Below are 22,082 nucleotides of genomic sequence, written 5' to 3' on the forward strand. Positions count from 1 at the left end.
AGCAAAACACTCCTAAAAAGCATGAGAAAAGTGGGGCATCTGTCCCTTATTAGTGGTGGAAGGATGAACTTTTCAGTAAATGATTCAGGAACAACTTGTTACTCATATTGTGGGGAAAAATGAAGTTGGATCCCTATATTACACCACGCAAAAATAAAAAACATAACAACATATATAAAAAAGACAAGTGTCAAAGGCAACATCATAATGTGTTCATAAGAAAATATAGGACAATATCTATACAACCTAGGGGTAAGAAAAGATTTCTTAAAGAAGACAAGAACAGTGCATGCCATTCAGTCAGATAAATTCAACTACACAAAAGTTAAGAATGCCTGTTCTTCAAGAAACACAGTGAATAAAAGTAAAAAGGCAAGCAGCAATTATGAAAAAAATGTATAGCACACATACTAAGTATTAATATCCAGAATACCTATATAAAACTCCTCAAATTAGTAAGAAAACATAAATCACTCAAAGGAAAAATAGGCAAAGACATGAACAGGCACTGAATATTACAAAAAATAAATTTATAAATTTCTTTTTATCTCAGGATTTATATCAACTTTAAGAATTAACTTACCACCAACCAAAAGAGAGATGGACGTAATTTTACTTAATTTATAAATCACCCTGTGGGAAAATAAAACTTCCCTGGATTTCTCAGTGCTCTTGCAAAAAGCCCTAGCCTTCTGATATTCGGAAATATACATGATACAAAGATAGAGAATGTCTGCTTTCATTTCCTCCACAATTTTACTTTTCACATACCTTAGGAATTAGATCTATAGCCATTTACCTAGTTAATTGCTCTAAACCAAGAAGATAATAAAACTTCTCTTATCTCCCTGAGAGTGCTAAGTCGGTAGATCAAGAAGGCCTAGAAGTTACAGCACAGATAGGCCCTGAGGTGCTAAAACTGGAGTATTTACATCCCTAGGAATTTATATTTCAAGGAGGAATGAGTTTTCAGGAATTTGTAAAAGTCTCATGGTCCAAGAGTGCTAACTGGCTCCTGGAGATTTTGTTTATATATACCAAAAGGATGGAGTTAATATTCATTACATTTTTAAAGAGACACATTCAGAAGGGATGCACATTCAGCTGCATCCCTCCCCTTTATAAGCAAAGAAAAATCATTTGTCCTCATCCCTTGCCTATGGAGTATGCAGCTACTCACACAAGACAAGTGACCTATCTCCTGTTGCACCCCCCTAGGAAGTAAAGACTAGGGGCAAATGAGAGCCAATACATTTATCACTTACTATGAGGTATTCACAAAATCTTGTTTCTGATCCAGAATACCTTGTGTGAATATTCCAAATAAAATTATTAAAAACCCAATACTCAATGTACCTCCCATCATCATGAGAACTATGAACAAAGTAGCTATAGTTAGAATAATCCCCAATGAAGTTTCCTGGAAAAAGGGTAGCTACACAAAATAATCTGATACATTAGATTCAGGCAGTGTATCCTTGTGGAGTGCCAGTGCCCTTTAAGATCTAGGGTTGTAGTTTATTTCTTCTGGGAAGACACAATCCTCCACAAAACTAATATAATACTTGTTCAGGTGAAGAATGCTAATATCTTTCCTATCCTTATTCTCACTATTAGAAACTGAACAGATATCATAATTTTCTAATAAACCCCTCCCTGTCCAATTTCTCAATACTCACTCTCAAACACAAGAACAAACAAATTTGGATAATGCATTATCTTTCCATACCCAAACCCATTATTCTAAACTTTCACTTTCTAAACTAAGGAAATGAATAGATTTTGATCATGAAAAACTTGTATTATAGTCAGGCTTTCAGAGGAAAACAAGAAATGTGAATATATATATAAAAGTACATTCATATGGAGGGAATAGAGGGGAGAGAGGGAGGGAAGCAGAGAGGGAGGGAAGAAGAGAGGGAGGGAAGAAGAGGAAGGGAAAGACAGAAAGAAAGAGAAGCAGATCTAAGACATCGGGCTCAAAGATTTCTACCCTATAGGTCAAAAATTTGTAACTCTGTTTATAATCTGAAACAAGGGACTGATTAAGCACATACATACACATACAAAGAACTTCTATGTAGCCAATGAAAATGAAGTTTCAGGTTGTCAAAATCATTGCTATATATCTCCATTTGAATACCTGGAAAGTGCGGCTCCACAAAGTGAAGGGTAAAAAGTTAATTGTTGAAACACTTGTAATAAATGACACACGTGTGCAAAAAAGTTCTCTCCCTCTCTACGGGAACTTCCCTCCAACATTTAAACATGATCTCATCTACCTGAGGTTAAAAGAAAAGAAATTTTTGAACAGCCACTACCTCCTCTCCAGCTAAATCATACATATTGGCATCACACATTCATTTGCCATTTACTCCCCAACCCAACACAATCTGATGTGTGACTCAATTCCTCTACCCAAACTAGACATACTCAATATCTATTAAATTGAATACTACCTTGTAAATATCCTTTAAATCACTCTCTTCTATCATTATTCTTACATTTTTTATCCAACCCACCATCACTCTCTAATATAATAGTTACCTACCTCATCTCCCCCCTTCAATTTATTCTCTACTGAGTAACAAAGGTAAACTTTCAAAACACAGATCTGATAATGTTGCATATACATTCAAAGCCTCATCCCACTCCCTTTAAAACTCTTCGAAACCCATTGCTATTAGGGTCAAGTCCAAAATCCCAATCATTTGAACATTGCCTGAATGACACTGCATGACATATCTCCCTACTACTTTCACCCAAATACTCTAGAGTGTTCTTTTCTCTCAACCTCATCAAGTTTCTTGTTCTTCTTGGATCTTCAAATTTACCACTGTCTCTATAAATGTGAAACAAACCACATTTATTTGAATAACCATATTCATCAGAGTCTGTCTCATTCTTTTTTTTTTGGCAGCTGGCTGGTACTGGGATCAAACCCCAGACTTTGTTGTCATCAGTACCATGTTTGTCTCGTTCTTTACTAAAGTATATATCTTGCATAAGAAAATAATACTCAATAAATATTTGCTGATTATCACATCCATAGTTACAAAGTACAATAAAGATACTTCAGGTGGAAGACTGGTCAAGTGTCATGGCCAAAAAGAAGAGTACCAGAGGCCACAGTAAAACACTGTTAACTAAATGGTAGCAACAAGAGAAAGATTTTGTGGTACTTTCAGAGGTAAAAACAAACTGAAATATTAATATGATCACTTATTAACATGCGTATTTCTATGGGAGAATGAGGAACATTTTAAAACTTTTCACTCACAAGTTTTTCTTTCTCTAGTTTTTGCAGTAAATTCTCCATGTTACTTCCAATTCTTGTCTTTTCTACAACTTCATAAAGGCTGCAATACATTCCATTCTTCAAAACTGACGCATGAAAAAAAATACATAGTAAATATCCATATCAAGTGGTCTTCTTATATATTTCAGTAAAATTAAATTCCTTTACCTTCATTTGGACCTAAGTATGTCTCCTTATAAAACAGTGCTGGAGGGATTTTCTGTTTCAGATGATCAATACTCATAACCGTTTCAACATCTAACTTCTCAGGACTGAAAGAAAATTGAAAAAGAATGTTTGCCTTACCTGTATTTTTAACTCTAGCAGTGTTATCACATACCAATAGTACACTGGATAGAAAACAGAAGGGCATATTTTTTAATATCTCACCTTATTCTAAAGAGGATTTGATATGAAACACACACATAGGTAAACAGACAGCCTGGCTATATTATCAACCTTCCATCCTTAAGCCAGAAGCTAACCCTATATGCCAATTTTACTAACCACAAAAGATAAAAGGTTATCATTTTATTAAAGACAATTTAAGTATGAATTGTTCATCTTCAAACATTTATGAAGGCCCATGATGTTTACTGTGGTGTTAGAAAAAGATCATTTTAGACCTTTCTATTCCAACATATGTTGCAAAGGACCGAAAACAGCCTGTATATTTTAACTTAACTTACCAAATCAAAGATCTTTCCAACAAAGAACTGGTTGGTAACTTTTAAATCTACTATATTCAAATTGCTAAATGAAAAATATACCTAATTAGGATAAAACTTTGAAAAATTATTTTTCAGATTTAAAATCACCAAGAAAAAGTTTCATGTCATAAATGTATATAACTAGCCCATCCTCAAATCAAGACAAAGAAACAGAAGGTTCATTTTGCCAATTAATTTTCTGAAGTTATCAAATCAACCTTTTTAAAAACAAAGGAACATTTATATTTAAATTCTTATTAAGGACCAAAGTAAAATTTAAATGTGAAAAACAAGGAAAAAAGCTGAAGAAGAAACTGGTACAATTAGAAGCTACCAACTGCTATTTTCTTATAGTGTAAGAAATGTTTCTTATAACATACTTACAGCTTGATAGGCAAAAAAGCACGAGTGGCTGACCTCAGAGAAATATAACACAGAAGCTTTCCTTTATTTAAAAGCTGTCCTTTCCACAAGGTATAGTTAAATTTATCTAAATAAAAAGAATAATGACACAGCTCAGTCTCTTGACAGCCCAGAGAAGTAAATGCATATTTACTAGAAATAAAGAGGCAAAATATTAAGAAACAAGGTTTAAATAGAAAACAAACAAAAAACTGATATTTTTACTTACAGAAGAGTTCAAATATTAGGATTTTAGTTTCAAAATCATTCCAACTACAAAGAAAAATAATCTTATCTATCTAAAAGTCCTCACCAGAAAGCTGAGGAGCAAAGACTATACAATTACTGCCTCTTATTTTCCCCAAAGATTATATTAAACCTGGGTAACTATATAAATGTACACGATGTCTCCTATCTTCCTCTCGTTCTCTGTTCATTATGGAGAAACTTAAAGATAGGTAATGTTAACATTACTTTTTAAATCTCCGCTAAATATCTCTTCTAAATCCTAAAACTCTGATGAATTTAAATGTTTTACTTTTTTACCTTTTTCAATTAAAGTGTTAAAACCCTCTTTGGCCTATTCACAGTAAAAGCCACTTCTCAAAGGAGACCTTATGCTTGGACAACCAAATGATGTTACATCACAACATAGCCTCATTCTCTTTTTCATACTTTACAAATTTTCATTCATTATAAAAATAAAACAAAGCACTTATTACTCTTTTACTATATGTACTTATTCTTTTGATTATAAAACTAAAGAAATATAAGAATCTTACCTATGTTTCTATCTGCATTAAAGCTGTTAGATCTACAAATAAATTTTTAAAAAGAAAAGAAAAACATTACTGATTGGTAATAACGTGAACGTTCATATTTAGGACCCTGACATAAGTGCTATTTTTAAAGGCATATTGCACAAGAGAATTAAATCCTTCCTTCCAAGTAGGAAGAACAGATAAATTACTCATTACAAAATTTAATAAATTCAAGTCTACTTAGAGAAACAGAAATATAGGCTGAGTATCCCTTATCCAAAATGCTTGGGACCAGAAGTGTTTTGAGGTTTGGAGTTTTTCAGATTTTAGAATATTTGCATTATACTTACTGGTTCAACATTCCTAATCCAAAAATCCAAAATGTGCTCCAATGAGCATTTCCTTTTAATGTTATGTTGATACTCAAAAAGTATTGCATTTTGGAGGACCTTGGATCTTCAGATTAGGGATGCTCAACCTGTACTGACTTTGCTTAAATTACCATATTTGCCCAAATTCAAGGGAGTTTTTTTTTTTCCCAAAAATACCCATCAAGAGAGAATGGAGTCCATTAAGTCTCTGTCAACTATTTTGGTGACAAGATTACAAGTCACAGCCTCAATATTTATTTAAATATATTCATTCATCATTCAATAAATATTTACTAAGTTCTTATTTTTTACCACAATTCTAGGTAACAGGATTATAAGGATAAACAGAACAAAGTTCCTGCCTTCACAGAACTTAATCTAATGAGGAAGACAGACAACAATCAAAAATTAACATAAAGTTTAACAGGTCATGACAGTTTAAATGCTATGGAGAAAAAGAGAGACAGAAGGGTACAGGAGTTTAAAAAAATCAGAAAAGGTCTCATTGATAAGGTCGCCATTAAAGAGAGACCTGAAGGAAGAGTGGGAATGAACTATGCAGATAATTGGGGAAAGGGAGGGAACAGCAAATGCAGAGGCCCTGAGGCAGGAGCATTCACAGCTCATTCAAGGTACAGGATGGATGTTCCTTCAATCAATGTTTGTTTGAAACGATACGTAGGTCAACAGATAGAATCAAAGAGGAGGCAAAGAAAATTAATGGTAAGCCATTATTCCTGGAGGTATTAATAGCTTTTAAGTGCTAAATGTCTTTTAAAGATCACTTATGAAAAATGTCATAGTAAATGTGTCTATCATGAGGATCATAAACATAGCACCAAGAAAAAATGAAAAATACAACTGTCGTGATTTTATGTGAATGGGTACTTGTGGATTGTTTCCAAGGCTTATTTACTGACATACTAAAAGTGCTGTATCTCAAACAACTTAAATGGAAGAGAAGACAACTTTATCTGGAAAACCGGTAAAGGTCAACCTCAAAAATGTACATAAATGTTTCATAGTAAGTGGCTTTTTAAAACAGCAGTATTTCCAAATTTATAGCTATCATGTGACTTTAAATACAAGTATGTGCAGGTACTCAAAGCAAAAATAAGTAGACATTTCATCATTTTACCTACATCCCTATAAATTTACTTATTCCATTTAGGTAAAACATTTTCTGGAATCACCACATGGGGGAAAAAAAGGTAAAATGCTTTGTATTTGGTCACCTTATATTAGAGCTTGTAAGAAATCATCAGCAATACTCAAAACTAATTGAAAATCAGAATCACCTGGAAGCTTTTACCAATGCCTAGGATCCCCACTGAATATTTGATTTAATTGGTTTGAGGTGGGGGCTAGGGCTCCCCATTTCCAGGGGAATTAATACACAAAATTTCACTTTTAAAAACTGCCATTGAGGGCTGGCCCGTGGCTCACTCGGGAGAGTGTGGTGCTGATTAACACCAAGGCCACGGGTTTGGATCCCATATAGGGATGGCCGGTTAGCTCACTGGGTGAGCTTGGTGCTGACAACACCAAGTTAAGGGTTAAGATCCCCTTACCGGTCATCTTTTAAAAAAACAAAAAACAAACAAAAAAAAAAACTGCCATTGACTCAACCTTCAATACCAAGACAAAAAGGTTAACCAGATGAGATGTAAGTAAATTTTACTTTGTATTTCCACATAATTTGTCCTTCAAATTGACCTTTTAAAAGTCATCATGAACACCCAAGTATCCAATTAATTTCAAGGGACATTAAAAAAAAAAAAGGGAAGGAAACAAAGTGGTCCTCCTAATTCAGCAGCACAGGACCTGTTATATAATATTAATTTGGATGATGTCTAAACTCCTAAGTCTTACTTACCTTGATGAAGATACAAACTTCGTAGTTTGTATATCGTCTTTGTAAATAAATGACACAACTGCATATGGACAAACATGTCTTGGTCTTTGCCTTAGTTCATCAAAGCCATACTCATAAAAATAATACTAAAAATAAAAAAACAAAATATTAACTTCTTTAAGAAAGCAAGAACTCCTGACTTTTGATAAATATAAAACCATTTAAGCACCTCTGATAGAAAATGTCTTTAAGCTCTGCCTGTCAATTTAACTAAGACAATGTGCACTTTATATTCACGTTGTGATATAAAATATTGTGTTTCTATGTGTATCAGATCCCTGTGTACTATTGGGTATTGCAAAAGTTTACTTCTGAAGAGCTGACCATTGCAAATGTGCAACAAGATTTCCTAATAAAAATATTACAAATGGAGCATAAGTTCAGTGCAGCCCAGGTCAGTCAAGAATAGCCAACTTGACACAGAACATAAAATTCTAAAGGACACAATCTCAATCAAACCTAACTACCATTTTGCTTATTATTTCAAAGAAAAACACACCTGGGCTCCAACTGCAAACAAACCAGCAAAAGAGATGTGGAAAAGAATACAAACAGGTGATAAAGATAGTTCACCCTCTTCCTACTACCTATCAGCCTCTCCACTTCACCTAGTCTCCCCATTCATTAGGCTAGGGTTTTACAGACTAGTGATTTTCATTTAAAAAGAATGCCTGAGTTTACAGACAAAGCAGCATTGTCCTTTAAAGTCCATTCCCCTGGGAAATTATTGATTTTAATAATGTTGCTGTTGCTCTAAAAATGCCTGGAAGTTATTCTGAAACATAAAGCCAGTTTATAAGTCCACTTAAAAAAACCAGTAATTACTTTATAGTTATACCTCATGTCTACCAATACTACTAGTATCTAAAAGATAATCGAATGAATCAGCTCCAGGTGACAATGGTGAATATAATTTTTGCTAAAAGCCCTATAATTTTTGCTAAAAGACCTCAGTGGTCTTCCCCACTGAGACACTTCAAAAAGAGAGGAGAGGGTTTGATCCCTGTACCAGCTAGCTAGGCCCCCCCCCAAAAAAACAGCAAGAGTAAATTTTATTTTACATAAATGAAGTAAAAACTAAAAAAAGAAAAAACATTTCCAAAGAGGTTAACATCACCACTTTTCACATATAACCCGTTTGGATATATAGGTTTTGTACACATCTGTTAAAAAGAATAACATTACTTTGTAGTCAAACCTCACATAAAAACATAACACTGAAGTTCATCAAATATTACACTTTTAAATATGTGTAGTTTACTATGTATCAATTACTCCTGAATAAAGCTTAAAAATTTAATTCTAAGTCTGCATCTTAAAAAAGCTAATAAGGGCCGGCCCCTTGGCTCACTCGGAGAGTGCGGCGCTGGGAGCACTGAGGCCGCGGGTTCAGATCCTATACAGGGATGGCCAGTGTGCTCACTGGCTGAGCGTGGTGCAGACAACACCATGCCAAGGGTTGCGATTCCCTTACAGGTCAGGAAAAAAAAAAAAAAAAAGCTAATAAAAAGAGAAAATATCAAATCAATAGTACAAAATGTTATGAATTAAGATTATTTCAAGGGGCTTCAACTTTACCTTGAAAGAGGAGTAGTATTCTTTTTTTTATTAGGTAGATGATCTTTCTAGGCCAGGAAAAGCCAAGGTTTCAAAATGAAATGAGGTATGTTGAAGGCAGTGATCACAAAAACCAGGCTGCAGGTCACAGTCAACAAGCAGAGAGAGCTAGACTAAGGAGTCTTAATATTACCCCGTAGGCTTGAAGTACCATCTCGGAAACACTGAACAACAGGAGTGAGAGACACTGGAGTCTAGCAGTGATACATGGAAACCAGTGTCTAGACTAGTGTGGTGGCAGAGGGAACTGAAAGGGGGACATTTTAAAGGATTTGGTAACAAACAGATATGAGGTCATAACATTAAAATGGATCCAGGCACCTACCTGAGTAAGCTCATAGGCTCTGTAAGCCCAAAGTGATGTAACTCTATTGGCATTCTTTGACACGTGACATTCATGCTTTGGTGTGGGGTCCAAAGCACTTTTATTTAACGTAGATTCCAAACTTTTTACACCCATGTGGTCGTATACACTCTTTATTTTACCCTAAAATATAGAAAACATTTAAGTACCCACCAAAACCTAGTTATTGACTATATAATATCAATATTATAGAATACTTCTTTGAATATAAATCAGCTGTACCAATAATTATTTTCCTGTAATACCTGGTAATAAAGTTAGTACCCAATACTTTTCACCAATATTAAAGCACTAAGAGGGTCAGCCCGTGGCTCGCTTGGGAGAGTGTGGTGCTGATAACACCAAGGCCAAGGGTTTGGATCCCTATCTAGGGATGGCTGGTTGCTCACTTGGGAGAGCATGGTGCTGACAACACCAAGTCAATGGTTAAGATCCCTTTACCAGTCATCTTTGAAAAAAATTAAATAAATTAAATAAATAAATAAGGCACTAAGAAAAAAATCAACCATAAAAAAAAAGATGTTTAAATTTATTTAGTAACAGATAAGTAGAAATATATTCACAACACTCTTCACTAACCTAAATCACATTACCTACATATTACCCTTTTTTCCTCATTCTTTTCTTGAAAAGGAAAACAAACTCTTAAATACAGTTAGCTTAAATCAAACATGACAAACCACTCTCAAAAGTATCATTATATACTAAACACCAGCAAACACAGACTTTTAGTCAAACTTCTACTTGGGGTCAACTAGAATTCAAATTCAAATCAAATGTCTTTAATATGTAAAATGTAAGTTAAAATTACCTTCATTATTTTAAAAATAACAACATCACCAATTGCCCCAGCTTCCAAAGGATTAGCTTGTAATAAATCAGCATACCTAGAAAGATACACACCTAGTAAAGAAGGAAAAATTAAAGAATTTGAATAAGTAGGACAAGAATACAAAAAAACATTCAAATATTTAACTTAATAATAAAAGAGATAAACAAAATGACAACTTTCTAAAGAAATGTAAGGACAGTAAAGAGAGCTGATATCTAACCAAAGCAAAAATAAAACCAGAAAAAATATGAAACTAATTACATTCTGCAAAATAGCTAGGACAAAAATAAGACGTTTTTTAAAAAAGTAATCTTCGATCAATATGAAGTATGCAAAATCAGAAACACAAGACAAAACTGGTTTTACATTTCAGAACCTTGGGCCCACCCTGTGGCTCACTCGGGAGAGTGCCGCGCTGGGAGCGCCGAGGCCGCGGGTTCAGATCCTATATAGGGATGAGGAAAGTGCGGTGCGGGAGACGCCACGCCAAGGGTTGCGATCCCCTTACCGGTCACAAAAAAAAAAAAAGAAGGACCTAAGACTAGTTTCCTTTTCTGGGAATACAATAAAGCATACATGAATTTAATTATAAAGACTGCAGCAAAATTATAGGATAATTATAAATATATTATAAATTGTAAATATATTAAAAATATACTTAATATATTTTTAAATGGCAACTTAATAGTAGATAAATATAAATGAAAAAGAAAAAAAAGATTACCTCTGGAAGGACTACCGAGAATTGTTATTTTGGACTGGCCCACATGTAATCCTTTCTCACATATGCTTTGAACCTAAAATAAACAAAACACTTCATCTTGCAATCATAACATTTAAAACATAAAAAGGTAATTTGTGAACTTGTTCTAAATAAAATCCAAGCTTCTAAACTACATATATTCTACATTACAGAAATTTCACATATATGCCAGTTTGTGACTAAGTATCGTTGTGAAACTAACAATGCTTCCAAAGTAACTATATCTGAAATCCATTTTTCTTTATGCTAGGTATGACAGATACTCTAAATTTGTGCCACTCACATATAACCATTCCCTTTTAGAGAGAATTAGAACTGGTAGATATTAAAAAGAAAGCAAGCCCACCTAAACTTCTTTAATTAAAAGGGGAAAAAAAGTTTCCAAGCACAGCACATTTAATCAACAATATAGAAAATAATTTTTTTTTTTTTCTTTTGGTGGCTGGCTTGTACAAGGATCCAAACCCTTGACCTTGGTGTTATAACACTGAGCTCTAACCAACTGGGCAAACCAACCAGCACTGAGGATAATCTTTTTTTTTTTTTTTTTTTTTTTGTCGTTTTTTTTTGTGACCGGCCGCCCAGTGAGCGCACCAGCCATCCCTATATAGGATCCGAATCCGTGGCGTGGCGGGAGCGCTGCTGCGCTCCCAGCACCACACTCTCCCGAGTGCACCACGGGGTCGGCCCGATAATCTTTTTTTTTTCCTCTTTTTTTGGCAGCTGGCTGCTAGGGGAATCCGAACCCCTGACCTTGGTGTTATATAAGGCTGTGCTCTAACTAACTGAGCTAACCGGCCAGCCCAAGGATAATCTTTTTTTTTAATAAAGGGAAAAGAATTATCAAAAGCACTTTCTAGGGGAAGAAAATAGAATTGGTCAGAGAAAAAATGAGAACATTTGAAAAGCAAATTATGAAACAATGAAACATCTTCATTTCTTTCACTTACATCAAAAAAAGTTAGTTTATAATTAGCAAGTATACTGTTGAATTGCAAAATCCATAACTTACAATGGAAACATTTTAAAATTCTTTTATAAAATGGGCTAACTCACCTGGTATCGATCAACCATCAGAAATGCATAGGATTCTGAAAGTTCCTTATCTAAACGACCATCAAACTTCAGTTCTCTTCGCTTTTCTGTAAACTAAATAAAATCAAATCTATAACAACTCCTCAGCATGTGACTACATTTTTCAAGGTAAGAGTTTCAAGAATTTTTTCCAAAAAATCCCATACCTACCTATCTTTTCTCCCTGTACTTTCTGCCCTTCAGTTTTTCCCATTTTAACTAGCTCTTTACCCATGCAATAATCAAATATGCACCTAATGTTTATCAACTTTAGCTGAATTTCTATTAAATTTTTACCATACTCCAACTCTCCCATAGATTATAAATTCATGTTTTAGTTCTTTGTATCTCCCATTTTACTTAATATGGTGTACTGCATACAGTAGGTGATTTAAATGACCAACTGCTAGACTATAACCTCAATTAGGACAAGGAAAAATGTTCCTTTCTTTATAACCGTATTCTCAATGTCAAGCACATAAGATGTGCTTCGTATACATTAACAGGATAAAAGAATAATTTGGTCAAAGTACTCTGAACTGTAAGTCATCTTAAACTGCTGGCTTCCATTTTTAGGTACAAACAAATATATATTAAAAATCTAACATTTTATATTCAGTATTCAGACATTACTGCTCTTCAATAATATAACTAATGAATCTTCAGTCTAAATTTTCATATAAAATTAACAAATAATCGCTATTACACCATGAAACTACATCAAACTACCAAGATTTAAATATTCTCTGGGAGCCAATAACATTAATGCCTTTTAGGGATCCTTGCAAAGTTAAATTTGGATTGCACTTGGCTAACCAACTTGTAAAAAGATAAAATTAACATAAGGGTACTTCAAAAAGTTCATGGAAAAGATTTGTATTATCCACTAATGATATTAACACAATCCAGCCACCAGGCAATAATTGCAGGAATAATTAAGCATATTCTAAAAAAAAAATACACCTTTGATTTCATTAACTATCTTCCAATTTAGGCATTTAGTTAAATTAACATGTACTCAAAATAAATGAAAGAGCAAAATACCTTAATATGAATTTACAATTAAACCATTATAACAGTAAGCTATCCCTATGCTTTAGATTCATTTTCAGGAAAGATGTTATTTTACAAAATTACACATTTAAGAATTTCACGGAGCAGATAAACATAATGCTATAGCACCAATGTTTAGGGGGGAAAAAAACAAGTCTAAAGGCATCTTTAAGACTTGTTTTCCCTTCCATAATTTGGCTCTCCTAAAATCTTTAGTATTTCTAGAGAAAAGGATTTTTTTTTCCAGGCTGTTAAACGGTTCTGAAAAGAAGCTTACAATAAATACCATTTAAAACATACCTCCTTTTCCAAAAGCTCATTATGTATCAAGCAAGCACGTTTGTAGTTAAAATTTGTTACCGAAGTTGGTTCAAGGTAAGATGAATGGAGAATATTTAAAACATCTTCAAATTCTCGAGAGCCTGGATTTAATGGCTGGAAAAGTGCTAAAATAAAAAACATTATTAAGATTACTCCATCTTAAATGTAGCTTCTTGTATTTTTGTAGGTTAATCTGACTTTAAATAAAGTGAAAAAGGCATCAAGCCTATCTTATTTTGTGACATGCCAATGAGATACTAACTCACTGAAGAAAAATTAAAACCAGTTGCCTACACTGACCAGTTCCTTCAGCAATGAGGATCTGGCATTACACATGCACATAAGGGGGTTGCAATTTTGCAGACCTTAGGGACGCTACAATTAGGCAACCTAGATTGCTTGTAGTCTCATACAAATCTATGCATATCCTCAACTTGTCTCAACTCCTATTTTACATTACATTGAGAAAGTATGTCTAAGACCACGTATTTCAGCAAACTAAATGCTTACAACATAAATGAAAGCATAAAAACATTTAAGTCACTTACATGTCTATGAAATGACTGTTTAATACTAAAGTTGGAAGTAAAATATGATGTACCCAAATTGCTTCTTGTATTATCATTATAAAGTAGTAGTGAGCTGGCTAATTGTAGTGTGTAAAATGGAGAACTCCAGCTATCCTAATAACCACTATATGCCACACACTATACACGAAACAACACATGGAAAAAGCTCTAAGCACAGCATCTGGTGCATAGTAAAATGGTTAAGTTTTTATTCCCCGTGTCCCCAACCATTTTACATCCCATTTAATTTTTAAAACACTTAAGTCAAATATCCAATCTGTTCTTTGGCAATATTGGTCTGATAATCTCAAATTTCTACTTTATATGTGAAATATTAAATTTCAAAAATAAAATCTGTACATATGAAATTTTCCCCAATCAAAAAGGAACCACTTATGCTGATAACACCAAAGCCCCGGGTTTGGATCCCATATACGGATGGCCGGTTCGCTCACTGGCTGAGCGTGGTGCTCACAACACCAAGTCAAGGGTTAAGATCCCCTTACCGGTCATCTCTATTAAAAAAAAAAAAAAAAAGGAACCACTTATTTTTCACTACAGAAAGAACTATTCATAGAAACTATGTTATAATCTATTACCTTAATTTCTTTCAAGACACTATTTAATAAGGGTCAACAAACATCAGTCAAGATACTGTTGGGCCACTACTGAAATCATATTCTACTTGTACATGTTCTTCAAGGTAATAGATGGCAATTAACTCATAAATAAGCAGCTTCCACTTTATTTTCTATACAGTTATATATACTGTATTTACTTTAAAGGACGTGATGGCAAACGATATATCCATTCATCCATTCATTTACCAAACCATGTGTCTGTAAAAATGTAGTTTTCAGTGAGAGATGTGTATACAAAAAATGGTTACCACTACTTCAGAATTGCACCCTAAAAAATTCAAGTTACTGAAATGCAATAAAAAAGATACTGACTGGGTATAAGCTCAAAAAAATAAAGCACTCAAATAGACCAACACTACCAAACACAAAGCGTCCTAAAATCAAATTTATAGCATATCAACACTCAATAATCTATTAAGTCTAAGCTCTACAAAAGCAGAAACTGTATCTGCCTTGTTCCTTACGCATCTTTCCCATATCCCAGTAGCCAGAACTATGAATGCTGGCCCCAAGTAGATTGAATGGTAGAATAAGTAAGTTAAGAAAATGAGAATAAACTTTGTCAAGGTATTTTTTAATCCTGAGCACAAATATATTCTACAACTATCAAAATATGATTGTCATTTTAAATTAAGACTCATTCACAAATTCAACAATTTAATAATATAAAAAAAAATGAAAGCACAGAAAAGAGGGTAAGAAAAATACATTCTCAATTCAAATGTTTCATGGAATCCAGTAGGACAATAACTTTTATGTCTGTGTCTACTAACCTCAACTAAATTGTTAAAAACTGGGCAAGGAAAGCAGCATGTAGAAATAGGACTTCGCATCCAAAATGGACCAAGCATGATTTTAAAAGTTGGGTTTTATGAATGATGTTTATGTTTCTAAACTAACAAAGTAACTTCACATATCTAAAATGTACCAAAAAGAACCATATGGCTTCAATTTCTATGAAATTTTACAAGTCTACATAAAAGAAACTATTTTCCTTAGTTAAGCTGCCCCAAAACTACTTCCACCATCAATCTAAAGTTAAAAAATAAACCACATAAATTTGCATAAGGTAACATTCAAATTATTCTTTAAAAAGTACTTAACATTTCCATTTTATTCCAAAGCAATGTCCTATGGAGTTATGTCAAATATTTGTGCTCAAGAAGACTGTCAATAAAGGGAAAAAAATTTTTTTCTTTTCTGGGCAACTGGCCAGTAAGGTGACCAGAACCCTTGACCTTGGTGTCAGCACCACGTTCCACCAATTGAGCTAACCGGCCAGCCCAGAAAAAAACTGTTGCAAGTGAAAATACAGAAAAAGGTTTAGGACTTTAGGTATAATAATAAATACCTATGTCCTGGGTATTTTGTCTTTCAAATGCATCAGCCACTTCACAAAAATAAAATTATGCTATAACTACTTGTAAGGATTTCAAATCAATGTGCTGGTAATGGCAGTTTAGAAATTTAGTAATTTCATGTTCTGAATGTACATTCCCTGTTGGTTCTTAGTAATTTTATGTCCTTAGTAAGACATCTCTTAACACTGCATACACCCTGATCAATATATCTCATCACTTCTTTTAAAGGAAACATACATCATAATCTCAATTACAAGTCATTATTTGAGGGAAGACAGTATCCAATACACAGTTCTCTGGATTCTGACAGTTTATGAGTCTAAACACTAGTGATCTAACCACCATCACCACTTTTCAAATACTGTACGAGCTTTACATGTATTATCTCATTTAATCACCAAAACCACCCTAAGAAGTTCAATATGCCCATTTCTGAGATGAACCCGGACAGATAACAGTTAACTTGGCCCAAGGTTTCAGTTAACGAATGAATAAGGCAGCTAGGATTCAAATTCAAGCTGTCTGCCTCCAAATCTATATTTTTAATTATAAGTAAAATAAAAGATGTGTGTGAGTATCAGAGCTGAAGTCTCCAATCATGTCAAGAACTAGAAAAATGATTGTTTCCTCATTTTATAGACCAGGAAACCATGTAGAACATTTATGCATGGGAAATTTGCTACAGAATGAAAAATTTGATTTCTAAGACTACTCTCTTTCTACCCTCTTACGTGTCTTCAAATCTCTTAAATATTTTTTCTAACTGTAATTTTCCTAAAGGGATACATGGCCAAGTCAAAACACCCTTTTTTGGTTTATAAAGGTAAATGGCAGTAGCAATAGAAGTTCTTTCACACATTAAGAAACATATTTTGCTTATTTAAAGGACTTCCATTAAATGCACGTCTGAAAGATGGCTCAGTTCATTTCCTATACAAGGTTTCCCTATTGAAAAACTTATTATAGGTGTGTATTTTATGGGATTAAAGAACACAGATTTAGAAGGGCACTTGATGATTTACATTTCAGATGAAGAAACTGATAGTATCATAAAAACCAAAGCTAGAATTCATATCTCCTGACTCCCAGTCATACTATCAACAATTTTTTTAATTACTGGTAACATACAAAACATACTCAAAATTTAGTTCATCAAACAGCAGGTTGGTTCCTTAATCAAAGGAACATCTCCCTGAAGTAATTTTAACAATTTAGTGTTAATGCAGATCTTTTTGTATTATGTTATAATGAAATTATATACATACATATATAAAAACAAGCTAAACTTTTAAAATAAAAAAGATAGACCACTACTATCAAAACATATAAGTAAATTTATATGCAGTATAAACAAATAAGTTTTCTGATTTAAAGTAATTCACAGAAGAGGAAACAGCAAGAATAGGCTGGGGGATCTACAATTCTGTCTGAATCCACAGCTGATGTCTACTGGTATTAATGATTATAGTACAATGACTATCCACTTGTTTTTCACAATAACTAATATATTTTTGAAAACCACTTTTCTTCAGTCTAAAAAAATTACAGATAATGATTTAGGAATGGGTGTTTCATCTCTAAACCAACGTTGAACATAGGAATGAAGACGCTAGCACAGATCATGGGAGACCAGCACAAATACAAAACATCTTCGAACTGAGGTAGGTCAAAGAAAATTTTACCTTCATTTATACGTACCTATTAAACGTGTTATGTGGATGACTGGGTTCTGCCTAGACTCTCTTGCTCGTTTACTTCTATATAGGGAGAAGTATAATTCTCAGAGTCCAGTTATCCATATACAACTACTAAACACCATGTAAGTTTCCTTAAGAATGAGACACTGGCCCCTAGCTTCAAAAAGACAACTGCTAACGTCATGGGAAAAGATAGGGGTTGGGCAGAGAATTAGTCATTAATTCTCCTGGACTATAAACCAGTATGGAAACCAGTGCACAAGAGCAGTTAATTTTTGAGACTCCCCTGTACCCTACAGAAAACATTAATCCATAAACATCTTCCAGAAAGTGAATTATCACTACTGTTTTCCCAAGAACTCTGGAGGGAAAATTACATCACAATTACCAATTTTAATTAACTTTTGACGACTTACTAGATATAGAATAAAAGAAGGCAACAGTGAAACATCTACTAACAATATGCAAGTCTACAATTTGGTCAAATGTAAGAACAGCGCCTCTTTACACTATAGGAAATAGCCCAACTAATAAATACATCTCAAAAACAGTAAAATTTATACCCTTCCAGTCAATAGGTCATTTAATCTGTCAGTACTAATCAAATGTGTATATAGTAAACATAATTTTTGAATCTCAAAATTCTCCATGGATGAAGACATATTAAATATTCTAAATTTAATAGGGTCAAAAAACAAAACACAAACAGGTCAGACCAAAAGCAAACTTGGATTATAAAAAAAAAAAAAAAAAATCTTGCTACACAGTTCGAGTATTGGTAAGCAGTCCTCTACACCTAGGTTCAAATTCCAACTCCATTTACTAGCTGTATGACCTTGAGCAAGTTACTTAACTTCTCAGTACTTCAGTTTCCTCACCTGTAAAACGGGAAAAGTACCTACCACACGAATTGTTAACATTTAGTTAATACATGTAAAGTGCTTAGAACTTTATTAAGCACCATGTTTATTAAGCACAACTTATTAAGCACCATGTTTGCCAATATTATTACTCACTTAGAAAGCCAGTATTTTGGATGTCATGCTATCGTTAAGACCAAAAAAAGAACTGAGTCAACAAGTTATACTCACATATTTACTTTTAAGTATAAAAAAAAAATTCAAGTCCTAATTTTAAATTTCATAGGTAAAGCAGTTGCAGGCAAAGGTCTGCTATATTAAAATATGAATGCAAAAGAAACTTTGATACTGAAAATTTCAAGCTGAGGTATCTACTGAAAATTATCTAACATTCCTAAGATTCATATGACCACAACTGATAATACCTAGCCAAATCCTATACATAAAGTGATAACTGTTATCTTCCAAGCCTTCCAAGATATGATGTTAGGATGATGTATAAAACTAGCATCATCTGTACTGTTTCTGATGCTTTTTCTTATAAGAATAATTAAAAGTTGAAATTTTCTATTAAATTCTACCACTAAGCACTAACTTCTCTCAGCTTGGGCAAATTAAAATGGTAAAATAGCTGCTTATTTAATTTTTAAAAGTTTTATTTAAATTGCTGTTGCACTATTTGAACAGCTGCTGCTCAGTGTATAAATATTTAAACAAGTTAAAAATTACTCATTTTCACTAACCATGAAAAACGTCCACTAAATTTTCCTTACCCACAACCTCTCTGACACGTGAAAGGTAACAACCTTTTGTCTCTAAGTGAAAACAGAACCCATAAGTTTTCCCCAAGGAGTATCAGACTCAGCGGGGGGTAAACAGCTAGGTTTTGTATTTCCTAATTCCTCAATTACTTCCACTTTAAATGTGTTCAACTGAAGTCTATTTTACAGCAACCTCTGGATTTGGTTTATCTAAAACACACAAAAACAGTGACTTTCCACATTTCAAACCAAATTTTGAGGGTTTTCGAGGTCAATTTTCTGGTCTTAACAAAGGGTAAAAGGTTTATCATGGTTTGTTCATATTCCTAGGCACTTAAAACCTAAAAGAAAACAGACTTACAAAGGCTTTTATCAACTTAAAAAAAAAAAAGTGTTCAACCTCCTACCTCATAACCAAAGCCCATTTGAATGTACTTCCAACCTATTCTCTACCAATTGATAATTTAGGCTGGGCATCTTAACTTTTTTCATACAGACTATAACCATCATCTTGACTAAATATATGAAAAGAACTGACAATCTCGACCTTCAAAATTATCTTTCTGAACCCTAAAATAACATTACTCATTTAAAAGATACTTCTAAAAACACTCTTCATGTTAGCGGACAAAGGTTTACTCCATGTTTGTCAACATGGTTTCGCACACCAAGTATCTCCTTGGCTTTGTCATCCAAACAGAAATGAACTTTATGTGTATATTACTGATAAAAAGCTCTAACAATTCCAGTTGTGCAAATGGAGCTGGTTAAGCATATGGAAAGAGGAAGCACAATGCTTCAGTCAATACTCTTAGATTCAAATTACAAACAACAAAAAAGCTCTCTGCAAATAAAAAATCCCTATTTTCCAAAGTAAATCATGAAAAACTAAACCACGCAGGACAAAGAGTAAGATTATCTAAACCCAGAATATCCGAAATTACTGGATAGTCAGAAATAATACTTCAACGAGTAGAAAAAATAATACTAATTTTGATCTCCATTAGAAACTTTGACTCCATACTGAGTCACAATATGGCAGTCACATTAAAAAAGGCAAATGTAGTTAATATAATTGTTCCCATCCCGGGTCCAAAAACTAAGAATGGACTTTTTAAAATCTGAAGTTCTATCATCTCCAAGACCAAGTTGGTGACTCTTGGGCATAAGCTAACTTCTCATTATATTTTTCCATAGGGAAATTACTGCACCAAGAACCTACCTTCCCATTCTTTTCAAATACAAAGAAAACCATACTAAGTTTGGATTCAAAAGAGAGACCTATTTAATCTAAAGCTCCAAAAGCAAAAAAACTACATGAAAATGAAGTGTGATGGAAAACAGTGTGCATGGATCACATCTACTAATGGAGATTTCTAAATAAGGGAAGACGCTGACATCAAGCAAATTTCAAGTAGACACATATAGATGAAGAATTTCCACAGGGAGAGCACTTGTGGTCCTCAGAACGCAATGGCCTTGGAGAAAGCCCCAGAATCCATGGCCACGGGCTATTTCCATGGTGAGACTCCTCAGAAGCATCCTTAGGAGGACACATCAGCTTCTCGGCCTTCAGGGGTTGGGAGGGAGGGGCGCCGAGCACCATCTTTCCTCTCTGGGAGCTGCAGCCTTACGGACAAGCTTCCAACCTGAGCTACTTCCAGCTTCCACGGGGAGAGGGGGAGCAGGGGAGCGTGGTTCCACCGCTTTCTCTCGCACCAGGCGCAGCAGCGGGGCGGCCGTGGCAGTGAGGGGAGAGGCCACTGGCGCTGCATGCGTGTTTACGTGTCTCGGATGGGTGTGGGAAGAGACAGAGAGATTCTAATGAAAAGATGGAGGGGAGAGAGAGAGGGGGGTTGGGGAGAAGGGAGGCACCACCTTTCTTTTCTCTGCTCTTCCTGGGGATCTGAAAACTCCTCTTAACAGGCCTTTCGGGCTCTTCGGGGCCTTTGGGTAGAGCGGCCGCGCCCGCCTCAGAGGAGTCCTGAGGCTGCTCGTGGCTGAGGCTCTGGGCGGCCTCGGCCCCCGCGGTCTCCTCAGGTCCCGCGCCGCCGCCGGGCTCTGCGATGCTGAGGCCGCCGCCATTTTGTGGGGAGGACTCAAGCTCCGGAAGCGCCTGCTTCATCTCGTCGTCTCCGCCGCCGCCACTTTCCCAACTCGCGTCCGTCGGCGGAGAGGCCTCCGTCGGCGGAGCGGCCTCCGTCTCAGCAGCAGTCGCCATCGCGCCGGCGTGAGGAGCTCCGGGAAGCTTCTGCCCACAAGGTCGACGGGCGTGGGGGGAAGGGGCGGCGGGCCGGCCTCGCCACCGAGCTGTTCTCAGCCCACCCACCCCCTTCCCCCCGTGGCCGCGGGCTGCGCTCCCGACCCGGCAGCCTCTTGAGGGCCCCAAGCGGGCGCCCCAACCGTGCTGCCCAGTCCCAGGAGCCGCTCCTCGCTCGGGCAGTTCTTCGGCCGGCCCCGCCACTCGGCGTGCTCGCACCGGGGCTGGGAGGGGGCGGAACTACCACGGGCCGCTCCACCAATGGGAGCACGACACCCGCCTCTGCGGGCGCGGATATACCGCGCCAGCGGGCGGAGCCTCGGGGCGCGCGAGCCCGCCAAAAAGGGTGACCGCAACGCCGGGTGAGAGCTTCGACGCCGCCGTCGCCTGCGGGGAGGAAGGGGCCCCGCGGCGTTCGACGAGTTCCCGGATCCTGTCTGGCCAGCTCTGCA

General features: G+C 35.5%; 1 protein-coding gene across 9 annotated transcripts in view; it reads right to left on the reverse strand.

The window, feature by feature from the left end:
* Positions 1-21,814, reverse strand: part of TASOR (transcription activation suppressor) — a 48,588-nt gene extending 26,774 nt beyond the window's left edge. For 8 of the 9 annotated variants that reach the window (XM_063115379.1, XM_063115376.1, XM_063115377.1 and 5 more), the window contains exons 1-11: positions 21,249-21,814; positions 13,461-13,606; positions 12,090-12,182; positions 10,995-11,067; positions 10,250-10,341; positions 9,400-9,561; positions 7,419-7,543; positions 5,193-5,224; positions 4,393-4,498; positions 3,467-3,570; positions 3,281-3,384 (exon numbers count right to left, since the gene is read on the reverse strand). In XM_063115379.1, coding sequence (XP_062971449.1) covers positions 3,281-3,384; positions 3,467-3,570; positions 4,393-4,498; positions 5,193-5,224; positions 7,419-7,543; positions 9,400-9,561; positions 10,250-10,341; positions 10,995-11,067; positions 12,090-12,182; positions 13,461-13,606; positions 21,249-21,591 — 1,380 coding nt within the window. In that variant the 5' untranslated portion in view covers positions 21,592-21,814. Of the gene's footprint in view, positions 1-3,280; positions 3,385-3,466; positions 3,571-4,392; positions 4,499-5,192; positions 5,225-7,418; positions 7,544-9,399; positions 9,562-10,249; positions 10,342-10,994; positions 11,068-12,089; positions 12,183-13,460; positions 13,607-21,248 lie in introns of those variants that run through there. The other variant, XM_063115384.1, reaches the window with a different exon arrangement.
* Positions 21,815-22,082: the final 268 nt, after the last annotated feature.

Source organism: Cynocephalus volans, chromosome 11, assembly GCF_027409185.1.
Source record: "Cynocephalus volans isolate mCynVol1 chromosome 11, mCynVol1.pri, whole genome shotgun sequence".
NCBI lineage: Eukaryota > Metazoa > Chordata > Mammalia > Dermoptera > Cynocephalidae > Cynocephalus > Cynocephalus volans.